This window comes from Punica granatum, chromosome 6 (genome assembly GCF_007655135.1).
Source record: "Punica granatum isolate Tunisia-2019 chromosome 6, ASM765513v2, whole genome shotgun sequence".
Classification (NCBI taxonomy): domain Eukaryota; kingdom Viridiplantae; phylum Streptophyta; class Magnoliopsida; order Myrtales; family Lythraceae; genus Punica; species Punica granatum.
In genome coordinates, this window is record NC_045132.1 from 6,092,496 (window position 1) to 6,114,633 (window position 22,138).

General features: G+C 36.8%; 3 protein-coding genes across 8 annotated transcripts; all 3 read left to right on the top strand.

The window, feature by feature from the left end:
* Positions 1-1,648: 1,648 nt before the first annotated feature.
* On the top strand, positions 1,649-2,539 carry LOC116212385 (mavicyanin-like). The gene is made up of 2 exons (XM_031546972.1): positions 1,649-1,872; positions 2,074-2,539. The coding sequence occupies exons 1-2, from the start codon at positions 1,710-1,712 to the stop codon at positions 2,340-2,342; spliced, it is 432 nt and encodes a 143-aa protein (XP_031402832.1). The 5' UTR covers positions 1,649-1,709; the 3' UTR covers positions 2,343-2,539.
* Positions 2,540-2,879: 340 nt separating this feature from the next.
* Positions 2,880-5,822, top strand: LOC116212421 (protein RTE1-HOMOLOG). Of its 6 annotated transcripts, none has more exons than XM_031547029.1 (4): positions 2,903-3,018; positions 3,167-3,509; positions 4,442-4,721; positions 5,171-5,822. In XM_031547029.1, the coding sequence occupies exons 3-4, from the start codon at positions 4,443-4,445 to the stop codon at positions 5,582-5,584; spliced, it is 693 nt and encodes a 230-aa protein (XP_031402889.1). In that variant the 5' UTR covers positions 2,903-3,018; positions 3,167-3,509; position 4,442; the 3' UTR covers positions 5,585-5,822. The 6 variants fall into 6 exon arrangements, with proteins under 6 accessions (XP_031402888.1, XP_031402891.1, XP_031402889.1 ...); XM_031547030.1 differs by having other exon boundaries at positions 2,905-3,018; positions 3,468-3,509; XM_031547028.1 differs by lacking the exon at positions 3,167-3,509 and having other exon boundaries at positions 2,880-3,018.
* Positions 5,823-14,044: 8,222 nt separating this feature from the next.
* On the top strand, positions 14,045-16,445 carry LOC116209989 (thioredoxin H1). Its single transcript, XM_031543763.1, has 3 exons — positions 14,045-14,244; positions 15,263-15,385; positions 16,027-16,445. Exons 1-3 carry the CDS (start codon positions 14,155-14,157, stop codon positions 16,171-16,173), a joined length of 360 nt encoding a protein of 119 aa, XP_031399623.1. The 5' UTR covers positions 14,045-14,154; the 3' UTR covers positions 16,174-16,445.
* The last annotated feature ends 5,693 nt before the right edge of the window (positions 16,446-22,138 follow it).

The following is a 22,138-nucleotide window of genomic DNA, read 5'->3' on the forward strand; positions in this document are numbered from 1 at the left end:
TGCCATACCTATTAAAAATCTTGCTATGTGAATTTTCAAATTCATCCTATACGAAATTGATTGGTACTCAGCTACAGATGTGCGCCCCTTTCATTTTTCATGAATTAACACAATATAATGCACGGAGCGGCGTAATAATTACGCCAAAGGCGCTCCAGTGGTGTCCCCAAGGGGATTCGAACCCGGGTCTCGGTGCAAACTTGGGTGCACATTAACCATTAGGCCGAACCCCTTGAGGTTATTAGTATGTAAATACATATTACATATATGTTAGCGTTTATACATAAATATGCACATATTTCTTAATTTTTTGATATTCAACCATTGATAGTAGCTTGTAATTTGTCAGTAAAGATAAACAAAAAAAAATTATTTCAAATACAAATACTTCAATTGTAATTTAAAATATTTAACAATAAATTAATTTTTACAAATTGAGTAAAATTAATATGCCAAAAAATGTGTGCATATGGACGAAAAGCCAGTTATCATATGATCCGAGATCCCCCTATGTTGGTCAACTGTTGAAATTGCTAGCCCCACTCGCTGACGGTATTCCTTGTGATGTGTTCGTAAAAATCCTATATGTAGAAATCATGCATCCAATTGCATTGGACCGGATAAAGCATAATCTATTTTTTCGCCAGTTTTAAAATTATTAAATGTTTAAAAGTGTTATGTATATAGTATATTTTCTTCTAAAAAATATTTGAGAAACTCATGAATTATATAAGGTTTGAAATCTCAAATTCGACGTATTTCTAATATTATGCAAATAACGTATTTTGTTCGAAAATGGTTATTTGTATTTAGACTATCATTCAAAAATCCAAAGATTTCAAAATATATTATCCAAATAAACAAGAAATATTCAAAAGATATTAAAAATTCAGAAAATAAATTATTGTTCCTACAATTTGTACTTGATTAAAAATTATAACTCAAATATCCAAGCAAATTTCATTGGTTAATCCGCTTTCATATATATCGGCTTAATAACAAAAAAAAAAGATATAAATTTTTCACATTTTAACAATTATAACACGAAATTTTTTCCTCAACTCTAAAAATATACAAACTCTCGATTTGATAATAATCTAGCACGACATCAAATTTTTCATTGATTTGAACAGAATCGAGATCACAAAGGGCGCCGTCAACCCCAATCGAAGGGTGATGGCCGGAGACACACCGCCAAACCTCCTTTATCTTGAATGTAAGACACACCACTGTTCTGATCGCTATCCTCAATACTCCCATTTGACCATTCTTGTTCAAACTAGAAGTCAAAAGCCCCAATCTTTGGAAAAGGAGAAGAAAAGAAATTGTCCTTTTCTTATGAAATATCTCTGACATTCTCCTTATATCCCATTAGTTAATACCCACAACATGCCATATCGTCGATTCCTAAATCAAGTCTGCATCCCCCAATTCGACCCGTTCTTTAATTCATTAATTTGTGGCATTGCTTTGCAATCTCTTAACGGGCTCCCCAAAGCTCAAAAACTAAATGGTCCACAAGGGGCCGACTGTGGCCGGCCGGCCAGCACCCTTTTGGCTTATGAACTTTTCAATGGGGATCGAAACTGTATAAATAGTTGCCCGTAAACCTCAACATGAATTCACCTCGGCTCAGCAATCAGTTCAGAGTAGAAGCCATTTGAGAGATTTACAAGATCAAATACATTTGTTATCTACTGTATCTAGAAATGGCTTCTACTCAATTCGCCATCCTGGCCGTTTTCACTCTTCTGCTTCCATCGATCGCACTGGCGACGCAGCACATTGTTGGGGATGAACAAGGCTGGACGACCAATTTCGACTACCAGGCCTGGGCTGCAAGCAAAGTCTTCCGGGTGGGCGACTCCCTTTGTAAGTAAAATTTCGATGGTGAGAAACTTAAAACGACTTTTCAAATCAAGACAACCCTGTGAATCGAGTCAAGAATCGAACTGAGTAAGTTTTGCAGATGGTGTAGCACCTACTGACATAACGTCGCATTAGAAACACGTTGGTGAGCACATGATTTGTCCGCTGACATAACGAAGTAACATCTACGTGATGATTTTGCAGTGTTCAAGTACATGGTTCCGAACCATAACGTCATCAGAGCGAACCAGACCGAGTTCCAGCAGTGCATCAAATCGGAAGCAAACCAGGCACTGACCTCCGGAAATGACATCATCGATCTCAAGAGCCCGGGGAAGAAATGGTACATCTGCGGAGTTAAAGAGCACAGCAGCAACTTCAAGATGAAGCTCGCCATCAATGTGATCGATGCCTGGGCTCCAGCTCCAGCTCCGACCGCTCCCGCCATCCATGCTCCAATCTATTCGGGTTGAGCCAGTATTCTACACTCATCCTAACAATCTGGCTGGGATGGTGGTCACGGTTGTTGTGCCCCATCACTCTTTTAGTTTCTTTATCTTCGTAGAGAGGGTCATAATGGAAGAATGTTGTGATCTCGGGTGCGCCATGCTATCCTCAGCTGGCCCTGCTCACCCTCTCTTCAATTTCCATCATCATTTTTTGTTTTAAATTTTAATCTCTTAATAGTTCAATATTTCTGAAAATAATTTTTTATTTCTTGGCATATAGTGCATGCTGATTAAAAAAACAAGACCAGTGCAAAAAAAAAAATGTAACATTGAGGGCAGAATTGTAGGGAAGAAGAGGGATTAAACACGAGATTGAAAAAAAGAAAATAAAGTTTAGGATAAAAACTTGACCTCCTTTTTTTTTTAATGGAAAATTATAAGGTGATGGAACGGCAAAACTGATCAAAAGTTTAGGACAAAAACGAATAACGAAAAAGCAAAAGGACTGAAAAGAAAAGCTCCGCCTGCTGTCCCGAGACAGGTTTAACCCGGGAACTCGGTATGACCCGACAGACGGGCTGAGGCTCAGGTCATCCGCCCTTTCTCAAATCCCCGCTTCTTCTTCTTCTTCTTCTTCTCTGCAGTCTTCTCTCTCTCTCTCCGCACGAGGCGGATGCGATTCATTTGCAGATCGATTAAGGTAAATGCTCCTCCTCCATTCCCATTTGCTCTGCCTGATTCTCCATCTAATGCTCTGCATTCTGTGCTCCTCGATTCCCATAGCTTCTTATTGAGTGCTTGGTCGAGATTCTCCCTCTGTACTTGCATAGCCTATTTCCGTTTTCCAGGGATCGGGATTTCTACTTAGGGAATGAAGGAATTCGGTGATACAACACGGATCATAGCTGGAGTTATCGAGAGAAATTTCGCATGGCAGATAATTTCGGTTAATCTTGGAGAGTTTTGATTGATTGTGTGACATTGTCAATCCTTTCATAATCTTGCATAGTCTGGATATTGAACCTGAGGGATTAGAGCTCGGTTGCGATGAATATGTGAGGGCCTCGATTGTGCTGAGGGAGCTGATTTTATGGACCGCATATTGATGCATTTGACATTAAACATTGCCTAAGATGGTTCTCTATGTAGGTTCGTGTTGATGCAATAACGGAAACATCTGAAGATTAAAAGGTGTGTATGGACTGTGTTGGATGTCGGGCAGGCCCAAGCCATTCTGTTTCCTTTTCTTTGTATCGAACATTGAGTTGGTGATTCTAGCGTTCGTATTCTGGATCGATGTGCTATAATAGCTGATATTGCTATAGTGCATTTAGACCTGGGATAGATAAGTATTATTGCTGCCATTAGTACATTTTTTTATGCATTAGAGCACGATCTGAAGAGTGAAAATGCACTAGTCTGTGAGTGTTTGATGTGCAGAGGAGAAGGGATAGGGCCCCTATAGGGGGATTAAGTTTACTAAGTCATGCTCTAGCGTTAAAGGTGGTTTGGTCCATGTTGAGCATAGTTAGAAAAGTGAAATTTATCTGTTCTGTCACTAATGGTAGTCTCAGCAGGTTTGCTTGTTATTCACTGACAAATAATGAGGAAGCAATGGGGCTTTTGGATTATGTACACTACTCCATTGGGGTATTTTGGCCGTCCTCAAGGTTGAATCAGAATCACAAGATTGTTCCAGATTTTGTTATGAGAGGTGCTCCGTGTCAATGTCTTAGAATGTGGATATCTCGTGCCAAACACACACATGCTCTTCAAGTAGTGTACCTAAGATGTGTATGAAAGAAAAAATCTCCATGACGCATATTGAAGTTTGGAAAATGTATGGTTTCATAATTTTATTAAGTACTTGTATAATAATGTTTTACTTCTAGATATATGCTTGATCCCATTCGTTTCGAATGTGATCACTGCTCTCCAATTTCTTCTAATCACTGCTTTGCTTATTAAGCCTTTACACCAGATATTGGTTGATCCTCGTAGTGCTTCTTTGTTATCTTCTGTTGTCAAAGTACCACTACTGATGTAATGTATTTTAAATAATGAAATGATTCTTTCCATCAGGTTATTTATTGATTTTATATGTCTTTTATCAATTGAAGCAGGATGAACACAATGGAAATAAATGAGGACTCTGAACACCATATGATGATTGAAGAAAGTTCTCATGAAAGTAGGCAAATTGATCCTGGAAGAGCAAGATTTCCGAGATGCATCGTGTGGGCCCCCCTGCCTGTGGTATCATGGTTCATACCTTTCATTGGCCATGTTGGCATATGCAGAGAGGATGGTGTGATTCTTGATTTCGCTGGGCCGAATTTCGTGTGTGTTGATAACTTTGCATTTGGGTCTGCAACACGTTACATACAGATAAGCAAGGAAAAGGTATGATATATATATTTGCATGTGATCACTTAGTCCATTTGTACCATTCTTATTGAGCAGCATACACGATGAGAAGTTGCAAGCTGGTTGAAGGTTCTTGAACAGCGTCAACTTAAACACTTGAACCCATTTCATTTTACCTTTACACGGCAATGGAAGTTCTACCCTTCATTTCTGGTCTAAGAATCAAGTAATTATATTGCTGGCACACCTCATAACCACTTGCCTTAACAAATATGAGTATGCCATGTGAATGTAAAATGGTATGTAATTGTGGTATCATATGATGTCATGCGGTTTTGGTTCTACCTGATAACTTACCCTTGCCACGAGCTTCTCCTGCTGAAAACTAGACAATAGTTAGGATATCTGCGTGCTGTTGATCTAGTCCTATCTTTAGTACTCTGCATCATCTGACTTTTATTACCTTTATAATATGGTCCAAACAGTGCTCTAACACGTCCATATATGACGAAGAGGGAGAAAATCCTCGGGATGAGTATGGGAGGGGAATCTCGCCTTGGGACTATGCTCTCCGCAAGGGAACCCAGGAGTTCCAGCACCTTTCTTATAACCTCTTCACGTGTAACTGTCACTCCTTTGTAGCCAACAACTTGAACAGGCTAGGGTTTCGCTCAGGTGGGTGGAATGTGGTGAACCTAGCAACTCTGGTCTTCCTCAATGGCCAGTGGGTGAGCACAGGAGCAATAGTTCGAAGTATCTTGCCGTTTGGCGTAGTGTTTGTGCTTGGGCTCTTGTTTGGGGGCTCGACATTCCTTATGGTCTGGGCATTCTTTGTCATCCTCCTCATTGGTTGGTTTCTACTTGGTACGTACTGTTTCAAGGACTTGATACAACTGTAGCTTACCACCTTTTAATTCTCTTTGTAAAAATACCATCATTTTAGTTATGAGGGAAGCAGAAAATGTGAAACAGTTGGATTTGGATAAGAGAATGCCCGTTAATCTTTTGTCGTACCAAACACATCCTTGTAGTCTCTTCCACTAGGAGCGAAATTCTTGTATGCCATCAGAACATCGCTGAAGAAATGTTAACAAGAGGGATCTTTGCCTTTGTGAGAAACGTCTGGATTATTGATTACTTGTCCTGCAATGTTTCTTGTTGATAGCAGAGGACTTTCATCTACTCTACGGGTTATACCGATTCTGTTTGATTCAAAATGAATATGTGAAAAGGAATTAGTCTCACTGAGTGGGTGTTATCGAGTATGTCTATGAAGCATGTTGCTGTAAGCATCGAACATTTGGAATAATCAAAGACGGTAAACTAGTTTCAATTGTGGATGGAATGAGTGCGTGATAAGCTCCTCATCATATCATAATATGTGGAGTTTTTACTCCATATATCCCATAGTTTCATATATTTTTTTTAAAAAAATATGAACTATGCTTTTAAAATTATCAAAAATGTCTCATGGTAAACATTTTGTTTCAAATTTATTCCAGCGTTATATTTTCCATCGACATCTAACAGCCATGCTGATTTGTCACGTTTGAAAATCAAGTGTGCCTACGTGGCCGTGCTTTATGTTTTTGATCATTCCTAAACCTATCTTGTGGTTTTCAATTAACTTCAATCATATCTCGTGGTTTTCAACTAACTTCAATAATATCCCATGGCTTTTATTTTTTTCAAATCTATCTCGGGAAAACGTGTCATGTCAGCATGTCCGTTAGATGTCGACAAAAAATATAACGTCGGGATAAATTTGGAACAAAATATAAACAATGAGATATTTTTGATAATTTTAAAAGTATATGGTAGATTTGAAAAAAAAAATGTGAAATCATTGAATATATGGTGTAAAAACCCTATTATATGTAATGAACATCAGATTTCTGCCTCCAAGCAAAAGCAAAGCTTGATAGGAATGTGGATGGCAGGCCATTTGCTTTGGTTTATCGACGGGTTAGCGTTCGGTTCTATGGATTTAGATGCCAACTTGCTTATCTTGTAACTCTTTTATGACCCGACCGTTACTCGTTCTGCAGAAGCATTTCATGAGAAAATGAATGAATTTTTGTGTTATCTCATCATCATTTCTGCGTAAGTTACCTTACATAATCTCATAAACAATTTTTAATCAAATGTATATGTGAATACCAAATCAGCCTTCCATATAACCTTCGTGAAGCCCTTGATAGTCTCATATTTGAAAATTAACTAAAAGACCCCTGAATTTTATGAAACAGTTTGCTCCTTCGACAACCAATTACTTTTTAACTTTTGAATTGGACATAAACTTGTGTAATTATAGAGCCATTAGAAAATTAATATAGCATCTAAGCAAATATCCTGTTTGATTTTACAATCTGATTTTAAGATTTTAACTTTAATTTTAACTCTACTTATTACATAACAAAAATCAACTCTTTCAATTCAAAAAGGTGGGCCCCATATATAAATCCACATGCAATTATATTATATTCAATTTAATTTTTAATATTAAATTCTCTCAATTATTCATTACTTTTTCAACAATTCAACAATACAATCATTACACAATCATCACTTTCTCTTAATTATTCCTTACTTTTTCATACTTTTTTCTTATAATTCAACTATACAATCATTACAACCTAATTAAAATCAAAATTCAACTCAACTCAACTCTAAAATCAAACACACCATAAGATTTTTATCTTTAATACCACATCATGCCTAAAATCGAGAGTATAAAAATTTTGCCTCATCTTAGTCCTTTGAGCCGCAAAGTCGAAGATTTTGCCCATTTCATGACTTGGCGTTGTTCAATACGGGTGTTTAAGGGTACATTACACTATAAAATAGAGTGAAAACGACCCAGTTTTCCCATATCAAGGCAAGCGTGGGGAGAAAATGCAAAAATACTAGGTGATACTAACAAGTCATGGTGTGTGTATATATATATACATATGTGTGTAATTTAGACTCCTCCTATGATAGTTGATAAGGAGCTTATATTTGTAAGAGGAGAAACTTTCACATAAGCATATTGGAGTAACGAGGAGTTTCCACATAAGCGTATTGGAAAGCTTCATTATATATTTATTCAATTTTATTAAATGATTCCAAATAGTCAAGGAGATAAAGTTACTAATTTCTAAGTATATTGGAATCTTTTAATAAATTTAATAAATTAACTTTGACAAATTCACCTCTCTTCTGCTCGAAGGATCGCATCCCTAACATCTTCCATACATACATATATATATATATGTATGCTTTCTTTTAAATTTAACAAATTAATTTTGATGCATTATAATTTACCCATATTTTGCTTAAAACATTTCATTTTAACACAACTCGATTACGTTCTCTTTTAAATTTATAAAAATTGATTTTTACAAATCTATTAAAAGATTAAATTACTAAAGAATAAAAAAATATAAATGTCCGTGTAGCGTGCATATACGTGACTAGTTTCAATTAACGTCAAGAAAAACATAAAAGAAATAAGTATTGTGGATTTCACAGGATAATTTGCCTGAAATGAATGAAGAATTACACATCATAAACTCACATAATATTTCTCAAGTTTAACCCTCGGTTTAGATAGAGGGAAATGGAAGGAAAGGAAAGGAGGGGAGGGAAAATATTGTATGGGAACTTTTAAAAATTTGATATAACTTTTCATCCTCTCCCCTCCCTTTCTCTCAGATCCAAACAAACTGTTGAGAAAATTCTTCATCATAAAGTTAATGAGAAAATATTAGACCTTAACTAAAACTTTTAGATTGAGCATAGGCGCGTCAATTTACGGGGATATTTTTATAGTCATTAGTTAAAAAATTAGGCTTTTTGGGCCAGATTGAACAATTAGTTGAAATAAAAAATGGTTTTGTTGATATATTTGAATAATTGATCGTTTCACCATTACCATGTCTAAAAGATAAAAAATAAACTCTGAAAATTGATTCTTTTATAATGACGATGTTAACAACTAAAATGTTCTTTTAGAAACTTAAAAAATAGTTAATTATTTTTAATTTTAATTAAAATAATAACATAACTATTTGATTTTACCACTCTTATTAGCAAAATATGTATAGATTTCATACTAGTTCTAGAAAAAGTATTTTAGAATACGAACTCATAAAAATAATTATTTTTATCATAGATAATAGAAAGATTATTTTAGAGTGAACCAAATCTAATAATAAAATATACTAGCTTATGTTACGATAACAATCTCGTGCAAAGTGCGAATAAAGTAAGTAATATCAAGAAATCTCATTATTATTTAAGCAAGCATGATAAGAGGTGGAGGATATATAATTATTCAAACAATATTCAAATAAGGCCATTAATACTGGTCAAATAGTATATGTAATTGTTAGAGAATTTCAGAAGATTAATCGGTCGATATGATAATTTATATGGTGTTTTATATCTCCAGGAATGTGGGAACTTTGCTTGCATTATACTTAATCTATGTACTAGAACTAATGACATTCGAGATTATGTATAATTATAATTAAACATGAAAGACTCTACCTTAACGCAATGTCTCTAATGCATAAGAGATCTTCCTTCTAGCAATTCTTTTTTTTTTTAAATAAATATTTTGGAAATTTTCATTTATCCCATTGTGGACGGCAAGCAAATGTATACTTATTGATTTCAATACTAGCACTCCTTACGCCCGCTTACAAGTTAGTAAAAAGAATTAGTAGATCAATCCCACTCAATATAGAATCGGACTAGGGGTATGAACTTATAAATCTCACACTGCAATAACTTACTGATAGAATTCCGTCAATAATTCTTCTTTTGAAAAAAAGTTTCTATAGCACGAAAAAATTGTCGAAAATTTGAAAGAACCAATATTTTTTCCAATGGAATTTCTGTTTGAATTTTTTTAATAAATAAAAATTGAAAAGAAGTTAGATGAATGCTAATTTTTAGAATAACATTTTTATTAAATGTTATTAAATAATATTGTAAGAAAAAAGGTTAACAAATAACCTGTTAACTTCCTTAGAAGGGAACAACTTGAACAAGGGGTGAAGCGTGAATGCCTGTTCTCTTCCTTATTAGAGTTGTCTCTTTCCACTATACCATAGATTCTTTTTTGATATTTTCTTACAATTATATTAGAGTAATAAATAAATATTGGTCAATTCTCACAAGGTGGCGACTTGGGAAGTTATTCCAAACCGCAACCTCTTTCTTTTTTCTAAAAAAAATTAATTTTTAATTTTTAATTTTTGTGTTTATACAGTTTTTCCTTTATTTACGATTTCGTATCCGGAAATTCAAACAAGATTGATTCTCGCTATTTAATTTTTAATTTAAATAATTATTTAAAAATAATTTACATCTGACATTCCTCCTTATCTTTTGGTTATTTGCTTTTTTTTCTTCTTCGTTAATTATCTCATCCTTCTATTCTTTCTCTTCATTTCCAGACTCTCTTACATGAGTGACTATCTTATCAGTGTCCTTTCAATAAGAAAAAGAAAAAATAGGAAATGACGAGATATAGTGAAAATGAGATACAATCATATATAATTAAGTAGTCATCTTCTAATAGTTATTATGAATTTTGTATTCTCTCATCTTTTATCAAAATTTTACTAGTAATTACATATTTAACAAGTTCGAAATAAATGAATAAGTATTTGTCATCAAATCAACCATCAAATCAATAAGAAGTTTGTCAATGTGAAATCTCGGGTCTCAGCTTAGCAACGTTCGATTATAGTAACTCTCCCTATTTGTCTTGTGGTCCCTTTTGGGGGTGGTGGAAGACTCAGGATCCTCTCGCATTCCTCAGCCCCGATCTTCATTAAATCCTTCGCAAGAATCCCGATGTAGCCCGGTATTGTGTGCTTGAAAAGGCTCCTGCATCTCCCGTCCCCTTGCATCAACATCCTATACACCACCTCTGACAAGACAACCTACACGAGCCCCCTCCATGTACGCTTTGGATGCCACCGATATATCGTGAACTTGCTTGAAGAAGTGCCCCATGTCAAAGTCCTCAAAATGCTTTGGAGGTGTTCTAATCACATGTCATAGTCCTTTGAGACAGGATGAATGTATCTTCATTATATTCGAGGGACATCTTCTCACCATTTCCCGAGCCTTTTATACTTTTATTGATGTATTGTTTCGCATTCAAAATAAGACCTTGTATGGCGTTCAAAAGTTGTACTACACTCGAGACACCGGGTGTCCACTTCTCACCATGATCATACTGTACCCTTCCATATTTAGATATACGAATGGACATGTATTTTACGCCTTTTCACCACCATCTACTAGAAATGGTTTTATGTAATATTCGTGTTCGGCTTTCGTTGTAGTTAAATTTCACTTCGTCATGTCCGCTTATGGCTCTGGAGCACGCTTTGTTGTATCTGAATATTGAGAATATATGTTTTGGGAATCCATGCGGAAGAGTATGTTGAATGGATGTGAAAACCTAGCACGGGATTTTTGTTTCTTACCATCCTTTTGGATTGAGGGAAACGGATGGAAGGAACGAGAAGGGACAAAAAGTAATATGAGAGTTTTTGAAAATCTTTTACAACTTTCCCTCCCTTCCCCTCCACTTTCTTCCTATCCAAACAAGCTCTAGAGTCGGAATAGTAGTCAAAGAATTTCCATTTGTAAATCATGTCTACCTCCATTGACAAAATAAGAGTAAGAGAGAAATTTCGAAGGCATATAAACAAAAGAAGTTTTATAATTAGTGAATAACAGAATCACGGCGTAACTATTTTTAGTACCAAATAATATTACATAATCAATAAAAGTTATATAGAAATATGTTTTATCTGAAAGTCGAATTCATCCCCAACAATAATGATAATAACAATTATAGTTTTCATTGGTATCTTAATCTTATATAGAAGAATTAGTAGGACTACATATGTGCAATTGTCTCGTGTTAATTATTTATTTATTAACGTTAGTAATATTTATCATTAATTTTTTTAAAATTGATAAATATTTTAAAAAACTATCCAATGAAATTGTCAGAAACAAATGTTCTTTAATAAAAAAAAATCTTCAACGGAATTTCCATTAGAAATTTCCCTCAGGAATATTTTTTTGAAAAGATTTTCTCGTCACTAATTTCCGGCTGAAAGTTCCACCAAAGAATCCATCCCGAATTTTTTTTTCCCAAATAAAATGACCGATGGAATTATTCCGTCATAAATTACCTTAGTAAATTACACATTTCTTAACGATAACTACTATCCAAATAACTACTATCAATACATATGAATCCATACATGGTCACGTTCCTTTTAGGGTTAGGAATTGTCATATAGTCAGCTTGGTTTTGATACGTCTCTATTTGGAACCTTATTAAACTCTCCTTTCGTTTGTATTGAATCGAGAAATAGGTTTGATTGTCCAGCGCTATTTAGTTTCATAACATAACATTAATATATGTACAAACATTCCCTGCAAATAATCAAAATCGAAACAACTGAATGTCCGACCTGGCCTGAGTAACATCATTGGTCAATAGAAGTACTCCGCGGACTCCAACTTTTGTCGTATAAATACCGAACATCACAAGGGAGATAATTTTGTCCCCTTGATAAATCGATGCTCATCGAGGTAACCATGGGCATGCCTTAGCATGGCCTTGAACATCTTGATAGGGGATCAATCATGCCATTTGATTTGGTCATTCTTTTTCTTCACCTTTGTAGGTCCCTTATTTTTCTTAGCTGATAAGCTATATATGAAATCGAAATAGCAAGTCACAAGCTTTCTTTCTATGATGATCTACGTCTTAGTGAAGAAGACTCCCTGCTACCAAATGAATTGCAGTTGCTTTATTTGTCAAAATGAATTCAAATTTTGCTTCTGGATTCGTTTGGTTAATCTTCCTGACGACGACATTTGCTTCAGATGTAATATAACATAACACAAGGCATGCGAATTTAACAAGGAATAGAAGGTAAGAACATAGAAGTGGACGAAAAATCCAGCTGACGAGAATCAATAGTGTTAAGAAGATTTGTATGACGACATTAAACTTTTATTTTTTATATATTACTCAAGAAACTTTTTAATTTTTTGGCAATCTCTATTCAGATTAGATTCCTTCCCTTCCATTGACCGGAAGAAGAAGACAAATGGCGATATCTATTGATACCTATTTTCAGAATCTTTCCTTATTTTTGCCCATAATAATTAGTAATGAATTACTTAATTAGTAGCCTTAATTAAATCTATAAACCACGTCACTGCTAATGTCGTCGTCATCATATCACATTCTACAGGACGTTTGATAATTTCTTGAATGGTTATAAGGTCAGACCTACCAACAAACATATATTTTGATATATGTGAATTACAAGCCGCTAATTTAAATTACAAACTACATAAACATGATTTATATTCATTACCAAAATAAGATGAAAGTAAACATAAAGTCCTCTATCTTTTATTGCTTCCCATTTCCATCTCGTATCTTCTAATATTTATTACTTTTTTTCATCTGGTGAAAGTCTGCTTTTACTCTTTTGCGTTATATGTCTTCCCATATTTACTATTTTTCTTGCGGTGATGGGTGAACGGACTAGCTCATCGAACTGGTATATATATTAGTACCTAGGTTGTCCCTAGTTCGATCCAGTCTTTCTTCTTGCTCTCCTTGATCTTTTTATTAATCTCTCTTTGCTCCAAGCTCCAGCTCTCAACATCAATAGCATGGTAACTTAACGGGTCAGTATCGAATCAACAATAAGGATGAAATATTTTGATTTTATTGACGTTTGCACCTTAAAGTTATAGACTTGATTCATTTTGATGCCAATTCGCACATTGGAGCTTAAAAATAAATGCTTCCCACATGCAAATTAAGAATGCCAATTTTCTTATTATTTTAAAATTGTAAAATTTCACGAAATATTAAGTTGAGAAAGAATAGTTTAATATAGTGGCGCTCGTCATCGACTAGAAATTATAAGATTTCACATTCATTTCTTATCGGTGAAATCCTGCGTACCTTATCTTTTTATACCTTCTCGTATGTCATACTATTACTCCCATTTCACCATGTGAAAATTTTAGGGTGCGAATTGGATGAATGAAAAATTTAGGGTGCAAAATGATCAAACATAAAAACATAGGGTGCGAAAAAGCAAACATGCTCTTTTGTCGTGTCGTGTCAGCTGGAGTGGAGAGATTGTCCTATTCGAGGCAGTTGCATGAGAATCTTAGTGGGCCCTTTGTCCCCCAGTGGCAATATCGCAATTTTCCGGTTCCTCAGGGCCAAATGTCTACTCGTTTTCGCACGCAAACCATCTCCTCCATCCTCCTCCTCTGCACATATTTAAAGGAGACGGACACCAACTTCATGCCTTGTGAGTGAGAGAGAGAGAGAGAGAGCGCAGACGCAAATTTCCCAGAGAAAGCTTCGAACGCTTCGAGCGAGCGAGAGAGAGAGAGAGCGAGAGAGATGGCGGCAGAGGAGGGGCAAGTGATCAGCTGCCACAGCCTCGAGTCGTGGAACGAGCAGATTCAGAAGAGCAACGATCCCGGCAAACTCGTAAAATTTTTCTCCCCCATTTAATTCTTTTTCCTTTGTCGCTTTTCCTGTCCGGTTTCTCGAGCTTCAAATGCTGATCGGCCCGCTCGTCGTAATACTCGTGTGTCAGTGTGTGTTTCCGCCTGCAACTTCCTGATTCAGTGCCGCGAGTTTTCGGTTTTGATTATTTACCGGTTCTGTTCATTTGTCCTGATGATTGATTGTATGCGCGAGGCTAGATTGTGTTGATTTTATGTATTTAGATCTTCTTGAGTCATTCTGACGGCTGCCCCCTGTAGGTTTGTTGTTTTTGTTTTTTTAACATAATCCGGAAAACGGTTTGGAAATCGCCGTCTCTATTTCGATTTCCTTTGTAACTGAAAACCGGAATTGTTTTCTGGATTGAGATTTTTTTTTCCCTCTCCAGCAGAGCTGGAGAACTCATATTATATTATATGTATGGATTTTTGAGACCTTGATGTTTGATGATTGGGTTCATGGTGATGTTATGTCCGGAGACCCTTTAAGGTGCGTAGCCATGGATGGAAATTGAGCTAGACTGATCTTAAGCAGACATAGATGTTTTTCGGTAGAATTTTGCAGGAGGGAAAAGAGTTGATTGATAGGAGTTAGAGCAAGTTTAGAGGCGTGATGTGGAAGCCATTTCAAAACTTCTTAATGGAATAGTGAGAAGGACGGCAGGAACGTTCTGTTTCTTTTCGTGACTACGGACAGAATTCTCTTCGAATAGGGCTGCGGTGGAATAAAGAATGATAAATAAGGAGTACCCTACTCGAGATTTTTCGCACGAAGAGTATAGACTTTTATGCACAGCAAAACATCTGAGACTGACTTTGTTTCGTTGCCTGCGTTCCGGGTCGTGTTCTCATTAGAACTTCAGAAAGTAGGTGCAGTTATCGGCTATTAACGTTTCTGGTTTAAAATAATACAATGGATCTGATGTCTGGTGGTTTGTTTTTAACATAACAAGTAGTTAGTTTTGGCACATGTAAAACTCTCCGATTTAATTTGGTTGCAGGTGGTTGTTGACTTCACTGCTTCATGGTGCGGGCCATGCCGTTTCATAGCGCCCTTCCTGGCAGACCTGGCCAAGCGGTTCCCCAGCGTCCTGTTTCTCAAGGTTGATGTTGATGAATTGAAGGTACGGACTGGACCGTTTTTGCTTGTAACTTGTTTATCATAAATAAAATTGTATGCGGCAACTCTTCTCTCTAAGCGACAGCACCTTTAAAAGGTCAACTTCCTTTTAGAAATGAAACAGAACTAGGATAGATTCATATTTTATTGCCGACAAACTTGTGCATCTCATATCAAACCAAATATAATCACTGAAATCTAATATTACCAGAGGCCTTATTTCCTGAATGCCACTGCTCTCTCTAGCACTAGTCAATTGTTCGTAACTTGTGTGTTCTTGATTAGCTTTGAAGACTTGTCATGTGTATGATATACATACTAGCTTCTGTGCATGGCTTCAAGTAGATATGCTTGAACTTTCAAGTCTTCGTGTTTTTGATAATGATGAGACTCTGAAAAAGGTTTATGATGGGAGTTATGTATCTTTCGATGGAAGCCATTGGGAGCAATTATTGTGTCAATAACCAGCATTATCCTCTCTGTCATTAACTCTATTGGCTGGAAGTTACCGGAAGAGAGTTTCCGTGTCGGAAATATAGGAAAACAGCAAGTTAGACTTGTATTAAAAAATAGGATATGATGATGATTCATCAAAATAAAGGAAAAAAGAGACGAAATGATAGAGATGAATTTCTTGATTTGCAGACTGTAGCACAGGAATGGGCTGTGGAGGCGATGCCAACCTTCATGTTCGTGAAGTGCGGGAAGATTGTGGACAAGGTGGTCGGGGCTCGTAAAAGTGACCTCGAGGAGATGACTGTGAAGCACATGACTGCCACAGCTTCTGCTTAGGCGTGCAAAATAAAATCCCACACTTTTGCTTTTCATAATAGGTTGCAAGCTTCTGCTTTGGGCGTATTGAATAGGGGTCTCCGGCTTTTCATCAATAATAGGTTTGTGAAAGTGAATGCTGCTCCTCATATCATATGGTCGTCATCAGTAATATCGATACTGGATGCTTTGTGGCTTCATTGGTTCATGAACTTTATAAGAAGGGGTGGGGTTATGTTTTCTTAGATCCGATTCTCGTTCATTAAAGGGTCAGCTATATAGCATGAAGATTACCTTCTGCATTTTGTTCATGTTAACCTTCACAGTTAGCTTCAATGGATGCCATACATCTGCTCGTATCGGTCTAATCTACGTTCTAGACCCAACAGAACCATGACAAAACCAAGTCGATAAGGTCCGTTTTTTCTTGCATCGGTTGGATTCATATTCAACCTTGGTTTTTGTGATAACGAATCTTGTCTATCACGCTATTCGTGTCGAAGGGATAGGAGATGGAAATCTACGCCTGATTATAGAAATTTGACATCACCCCGGCCTCGGCCCTGGCCCCAGCCCACAGTTAATTATTAGACAATGATCGTTGTGTTAACTGGACCCGCTTAAGTAAATTACAATAACAAATCGTGTTAAAATCCTTTTGGCAGGTAGGTCCAAATTATACCCACAAATCATATTAGTATCCATCTGGCAAGGTCTAAGTAGTCTAACGCCAATGATCCCACTTTTAATCACATCGCATCGAAACCACTTTCAAGATTCATTTAGTTGTGGGTAGGACCGGTAGGTTTTACACCGGTAGACTGAAAAAATGCTATTATAAAAATATATTGTCTCATTCATAAGATCTTTTGTAACTTTTAATTATGTTTTTAAATTTTTAGAGTTCATATTATGTTGCTTTACATATTACTTTTGCGTTTTCCGCTGTTATATCATAGAGCAATTCCTGATTTCTATCATGATTTCCACTAAAATTGGGCCACGTTACCATTACTAAACTAATTTAAAAGGGTTAATCACCTAAAAAAACATTACCTTTATGGATTAGTTCAAGTGGTTCGGCGTTTATTCTCCTTAAGTAAGGTCAGATTCGAATTTTGTGAATGGAGAAAATCTATGCTGGGAGAACTTTACCTCTTAGTGCGTCGATCCAACTCGATTGGGTTAGTCGAAAACCCATTGGACTTATGGATCCCTAGTGCGTTTTGTGGGACTCAAACAAATGCGTTTTCTGAGCAGTAAATGTTATTTTTCTTCCCAACAAATGCATTTTTTGGGACTCAAATTTGTCTCCTCCTTACAAGGTTGAAGGAGTTTACCATTCAACCAATACTTTGTTGTAAAAACTGTGGCAAAAATTTCTTTGCCAATACCAGGAGATCAAGCTTTAAAGGTAATTCTCCTCTCAATAAGTACGGTTCTAGAGTCTCGAACTTGTGTTCTCCTACTTATAGAGTTAAAATTTCTTACCACTTAACACTTTATTAGCATTGATTTTGATCTTTAGGTTGTACTCTTTATTTATAACTTTACAATATGTATTAGTACATCAACAAGTGTAAAATCCGAAAATTTTATAAGATAAAATCGATAAATACAAATGAATTTCCATACAAATGGGGAGTATTCAAAAAGTCACAATCTCGACCAAACGAGTAAAATCCCAATAAAATGCCATGAATTCACCACCATTCTTACTTGTAAAACGACTAAGAGAAATGTTTTCGGTGTGAGCTTGACGCCCAGTGAATAACCACAATCTAAACTTATTAGATCATAACACGGATTCAATAATCTCATAAGGTTATCATTGAGAACTCAAGAACTCAGATTGTCCCTATGCCTCTTCCCAGCTCCCGACCACAGTGGCAGCTCCATACTGGCTGCCTCTCTGTTCTGGGCAGCCCTTTCCGACTACTGGGCTTACGACTGGCTCAGGGCATTACAGGATTCACCAACTTCCATCAATCTAATTATACAAATTAAAACCTCACTACCCATTTCCAAATATCGTAGTCGATATTATAAGAACATAAGCATGATCCATGACAATGATATGGCCATAACAATGCTATTCTAATAAACTAATTATAATCACGATAAGAATACCAATTAGGAATTGGTTACTCACAGAGATAAGCCCCGAACACATCAAAATATTGAAAACCGTACGATTCTATTTTTCAGTTAGTTTTTTGCCTCAAATTCTCTTGTTACCCTCAAGCTTTCTCTTCTACGTTTGAAATTTGGCCAAAAGGAATGAAATGGTCAAGAAGAGTTGAATATGCAAATTTAAGGGGAGAGTGAGGTGGTGTTTTCTGGTGAGTTTGGATGAGTGGCAGTATAATTGGATTAGTTGATCGAAGAAATAGAGATGATGATGACACATGGAAAGTTAATCAGTTTTGAAACTAATCTCATAAACAATATCTATATTTGATAAAATCAGATGGAGAACAAAATTAATGAAATTCATTTACAAATCATTAGATGTTCAGTATATTCAAAATATTCTGAGCTACTAAATTTTCGGGATATTACAAGAAGTCTAACATGGAGAGCACGACCATCAAAAACGTACGCCAGCATCATTAATCTAAATTTTGTCGAATGTTTTAAGTTCGAGGCATAAACATGGGTTTTCTATCTGCTTCCTGCACCTTGCATTGTTGTTTGCCATGGTATAACGTACGCTTCCATAAAAAGAAGAGAAAACTATGAAATTTGTAGGCAATCCTCGATTTGATACACGAAATTTTTTTTTCCTCAATTTCATTCATGTAGTTCTATTCCATTGAGCAAATTGCCCAATCGTCAGCTTGCTATGATGGAAATGTGACGTGGCATCTGACATGGCATAAACTACGTCAACTAATCTGACATGGAATCACCCATGCTCAAACGACAACTTTTTTTTTCTCTATACCTACAAATTCCAAAATGACATCGTATTATATTTTTTTAAAAAATTAATTATTTAAAAAAATGAGAGGAAGAGGGGGAGCTTTAGTGGAGCCCCCAACTAGGACCTATCCTCAGGCAAGGTCGACGAAGGGTTTTAGACTCCTAGGCAACCTGGCCCAGGGTGGAGGTCATCGATGGGGGGAGACCCACCATGCTTCCCCTACTGCTTTGTCTATAGCAGGAGAGCTCAGTGGGGCTCCCCCCATCGGTGACCTCCACCCTATGCAAGGTTGCTGGAGAGTCCAAAACCCTATTAGCGACCTCACTTGAGGCAAGGTTATTAGTGGGGGAGCTCCGGCGGGGCTCCCCCTCTATTTTTCTAATAAATAAACGATGTTGTTCTGGGCGGGTAGCCCACAATATGTCATTTTGCATGGATAGCCCAAAACGACGTCGCATTGCCTTCTTTAAAAAAAAAGAACGTATAAATACGACGTCGTTTTGAGTGCCATGCTTAAAACAATGCCATTTCAGCCTTTTCTTTTAACACATTTGAAACGATGTCGTTTTGGGCTTCCTGCCCAAAACTACGTCGTATTGGTATTTTCTTTTTTTAAAAAGATATTTTTTTCTTTCAAGAAAAAAGGGACCCTCACCGGAGCTCCCACCATTTCCTTTCTTTAGAATAGAGGGAACAAAGGCGGAGGAGCTCCGGTGGGAGCTTCCTCGCTTGTGACCTCCCCTCAAGGTGCTGAGCTCCGCTGCATTCCCTCTCTCTAGAATCAGGGGAGCTCGGGCAGGGGTCCCCCACCGATGACCTCTCCCCCACCCTCGTAGCCTTGCCCCTAGTGGAGCTCCCTCCGCCTCTGTTCCCCTTCTAGAAAGAGAGGAAGCAGAGGCAGGGGAGCTCCGATGGGGACTCCCTCTCTTTTTTATAAAAAAATATTACTTAAACTATGTCAGTTTTGGTTGGGTTTGATTTTTTTTTATTAATTTTCCAACGTCGTTATGCCATGTAAGGTTCCACGTCACATTTTTGTGGTAGCCAGTTGACGGCTGGGCAATTTAATTGACAGAATAGAAATTTGTATATGAAATTGAGGGCAAAATTTTTTTCATGTATCAAATTGAGGGGTTGCGTACAAATTGGTACACACCAATTTGATAGTTTTCTCTAAAAAGAATTTGGGACTATGAGGCTTAGATTTGGTAATTCCATGATCAAACTGAATAGACCCAGTGAAGTCGACTCAAGTCCGATTCAACCAGGTTGCTATTCCATTTACCTTACTGGTTGGGATACCCAGTGAACACGAGTCAAATTGGGAAATTACCTTATAAGGGATCGAATAACTGTCCTCCGGCGACACGAGAGGAGTCGACTCTGATCTTTCCACCGGGTGCTCAATGTCTCGTGAATATTTGCAAGTGGAATATGGTACAGAAATGTCTCTTCTTACAAATGATTTGTTTCCTACCATTCTCGAAATCACTTTCCAAAAGAGCTACTTCTTCCTCTGATCATATCTGTCCGTGGGCGGGGCTCCCTTCCCCTCAAATAGTTGAGATTCAACTTCAAAATGTCAGTGAAATCGGAAGCCAAAGGCGCCACCCAGCGAGCGAACCCCACCCCCCAAGAAGGTCCCTCCATGCTCGAAGAATAATGGTGACCTCAGAGTGAGTGGTGGTCGCTGACGTATGCCTCTCTCTTCCCGTGCGTCCAATTTTCTTTTATGTTTGCTTTTTTGTTTTTTTGGAAAAAGGAATATTTATATTAAGAAACTTCCTAATCATTTTTTTTTCGATTACAAGATAAGCCCATGGGGCAAATACAATGAAAAGGAATCTTGACAACTAATAAATGGACATGAGTAATCGTCCCGCTAAATATCGAACCTGGAATCTCTTGATTATCAGGCGAGCGCATGCGTTCCAACTTGCTCTATTGGCTTCAAAATCCACACGGGTCTCTATTATGGAAAAGTCGACGTAGGGGGCAAAAGTGCGAAAAATCGAGTACACAAGAGTGAAAAATAGAAAAGGTTAAGGATGAAGATTTCAGTATACAAAGAAAAGCTAACTGCTTAAAAAGTAGTGAAGTTTCGATTTTGTCTATTATTTATCACGAAATATTTTTTACATGAAATAACCAACACTGATTTTAGTTTGACGTCTATTATATTATTGGATTTATTTGCTAAGGTGACATTACCACATCAGCATTAACAATAAAAAAAAAGTTTAAAATATTGAAATTAAAAAAATCCTATAAACCCTCGGCACTTGCCTAAGGTGGAAATCAAAGTTGATGGCATCGCTAGTGGCCACCACCTATCGGGATGAGGTCGTCGACACCTCCTTAGAAAACTTCATCCGGGGAGTCAGAGGCGACCAGCCTCAGTGAAACATACTAATTTTTTCATTTTCGTTTTTCCTGTTCCGCTCTAGTTTCCCATAATCTCATGGATGGGGGGTCTCGCATGCGGGTACTGCCCTCGAGGATAAGATCACCGACGCTTCATGAGATGCAATTCTAATTCAGGATTTTGACCAGGGAGGGGGCCGGCAGTCTCCGATCACCTCAAAAGGTGGCGGTGACCTTATCCGGGTGGGTAGTACCCGTCAATGAGGCCCCCCCACCTCCGAGATTACAGGGAAATAGAAAGGCTGAAGAAAATGGAGCTAATGGGTATATTGGTTCATTGGAGCTGTCGGGCTTTGCTAGCGCACACTGATCCCCAAGATGTGAGGCCGTGAGGCCGCCCTTTTTTTTCCTTTCTTATTTATATTCTTATTTTATTAAGTTTTTTTTTAAAAAAAAAAATTTCTGAAGCTTTTGCTAATGTGTTGAACCCCCGCATGCAAATTCATTAGAAATGCAACAATGTGATAAATGTGGTCTTGAAATTTAAGTTTGTGATTTTTGGGTTAAAAAAATAGTTTCTAATATATTTGAGACGTACAAAAGTTCATGATTTATTATGGAAATTTATCCTTAAGAAAAGTAAAACAATTTTTATTTTAGAGTTAATTAACAGGGTCATGCTTGAGAGATATGCTC

What these genes read in the sequence shown, in the direction of transcription:
- LOC116212385 (XM_031546972.1), top strand. Translation starts at nt 1,710, where the DNA reads ATGGCTTCTACTCAATTCGCCATCCTGGCCGTTTTCACTCTTCTGCTT. An exon ending in CCGGGTGGGCGACTCCCTTT is followed by an intron (nt 1,873 to 2,073) that starts GTAAGTAAAATT and finishes ATGATTTTGCAG; the next exon opens with TGTTCAAGTACATGGTTCCG.
- LOC116212421 (XM_031547025.1), top strand. Translation starts at nt 4,109, where the DNA reads ATGTGTATGAAAGAAAAAATCTCCATGACGCATATTGAAGTTTGGAAA. An exon ending in CATATTGAAGTTTGGAAAAT is followed by an intron (nt 4,159 to 4,438) that starts GTATGGTTTCAT and finishes TATCAATTGAAG; the next exon opens with CAGGATGAACACAATGGAAA. An exon ending in TACAGATAAGCAAGGAAAAG is followed by an intron (nt 4,722 to 5,170) that starts GTATGATATATA and finishes TGGTCCAAACAG; the next exon opens with TGCTCTAACACGTCCATATA.
- LOC116209989 (XM_031543763.1), top strand. Translation starts at nt 14,155, where the DNA reads ATGGCGGCAGAGGAGGGGCAAGTGATCAGCTGCCACAGCCTCGAGTCG. An exon ending in GCAACGATCCCGGCAAACTC is followed by an intron (nt 14,245 to 15,262) that starts GTAAAATTTTTC and finishes ATTTGGTTGCAG; the next exon opens with GTGGTTGTTGACTTCACTGC. An exon ending in TTGATGTTGATGAATTGAAG is followed by an intron (nt 15,386 to 16,026) that starts GTACGGACTGGA and finishes CTTGATTTGCAG; the next exon opens with ACTGTAGCACAGGAATGGGC.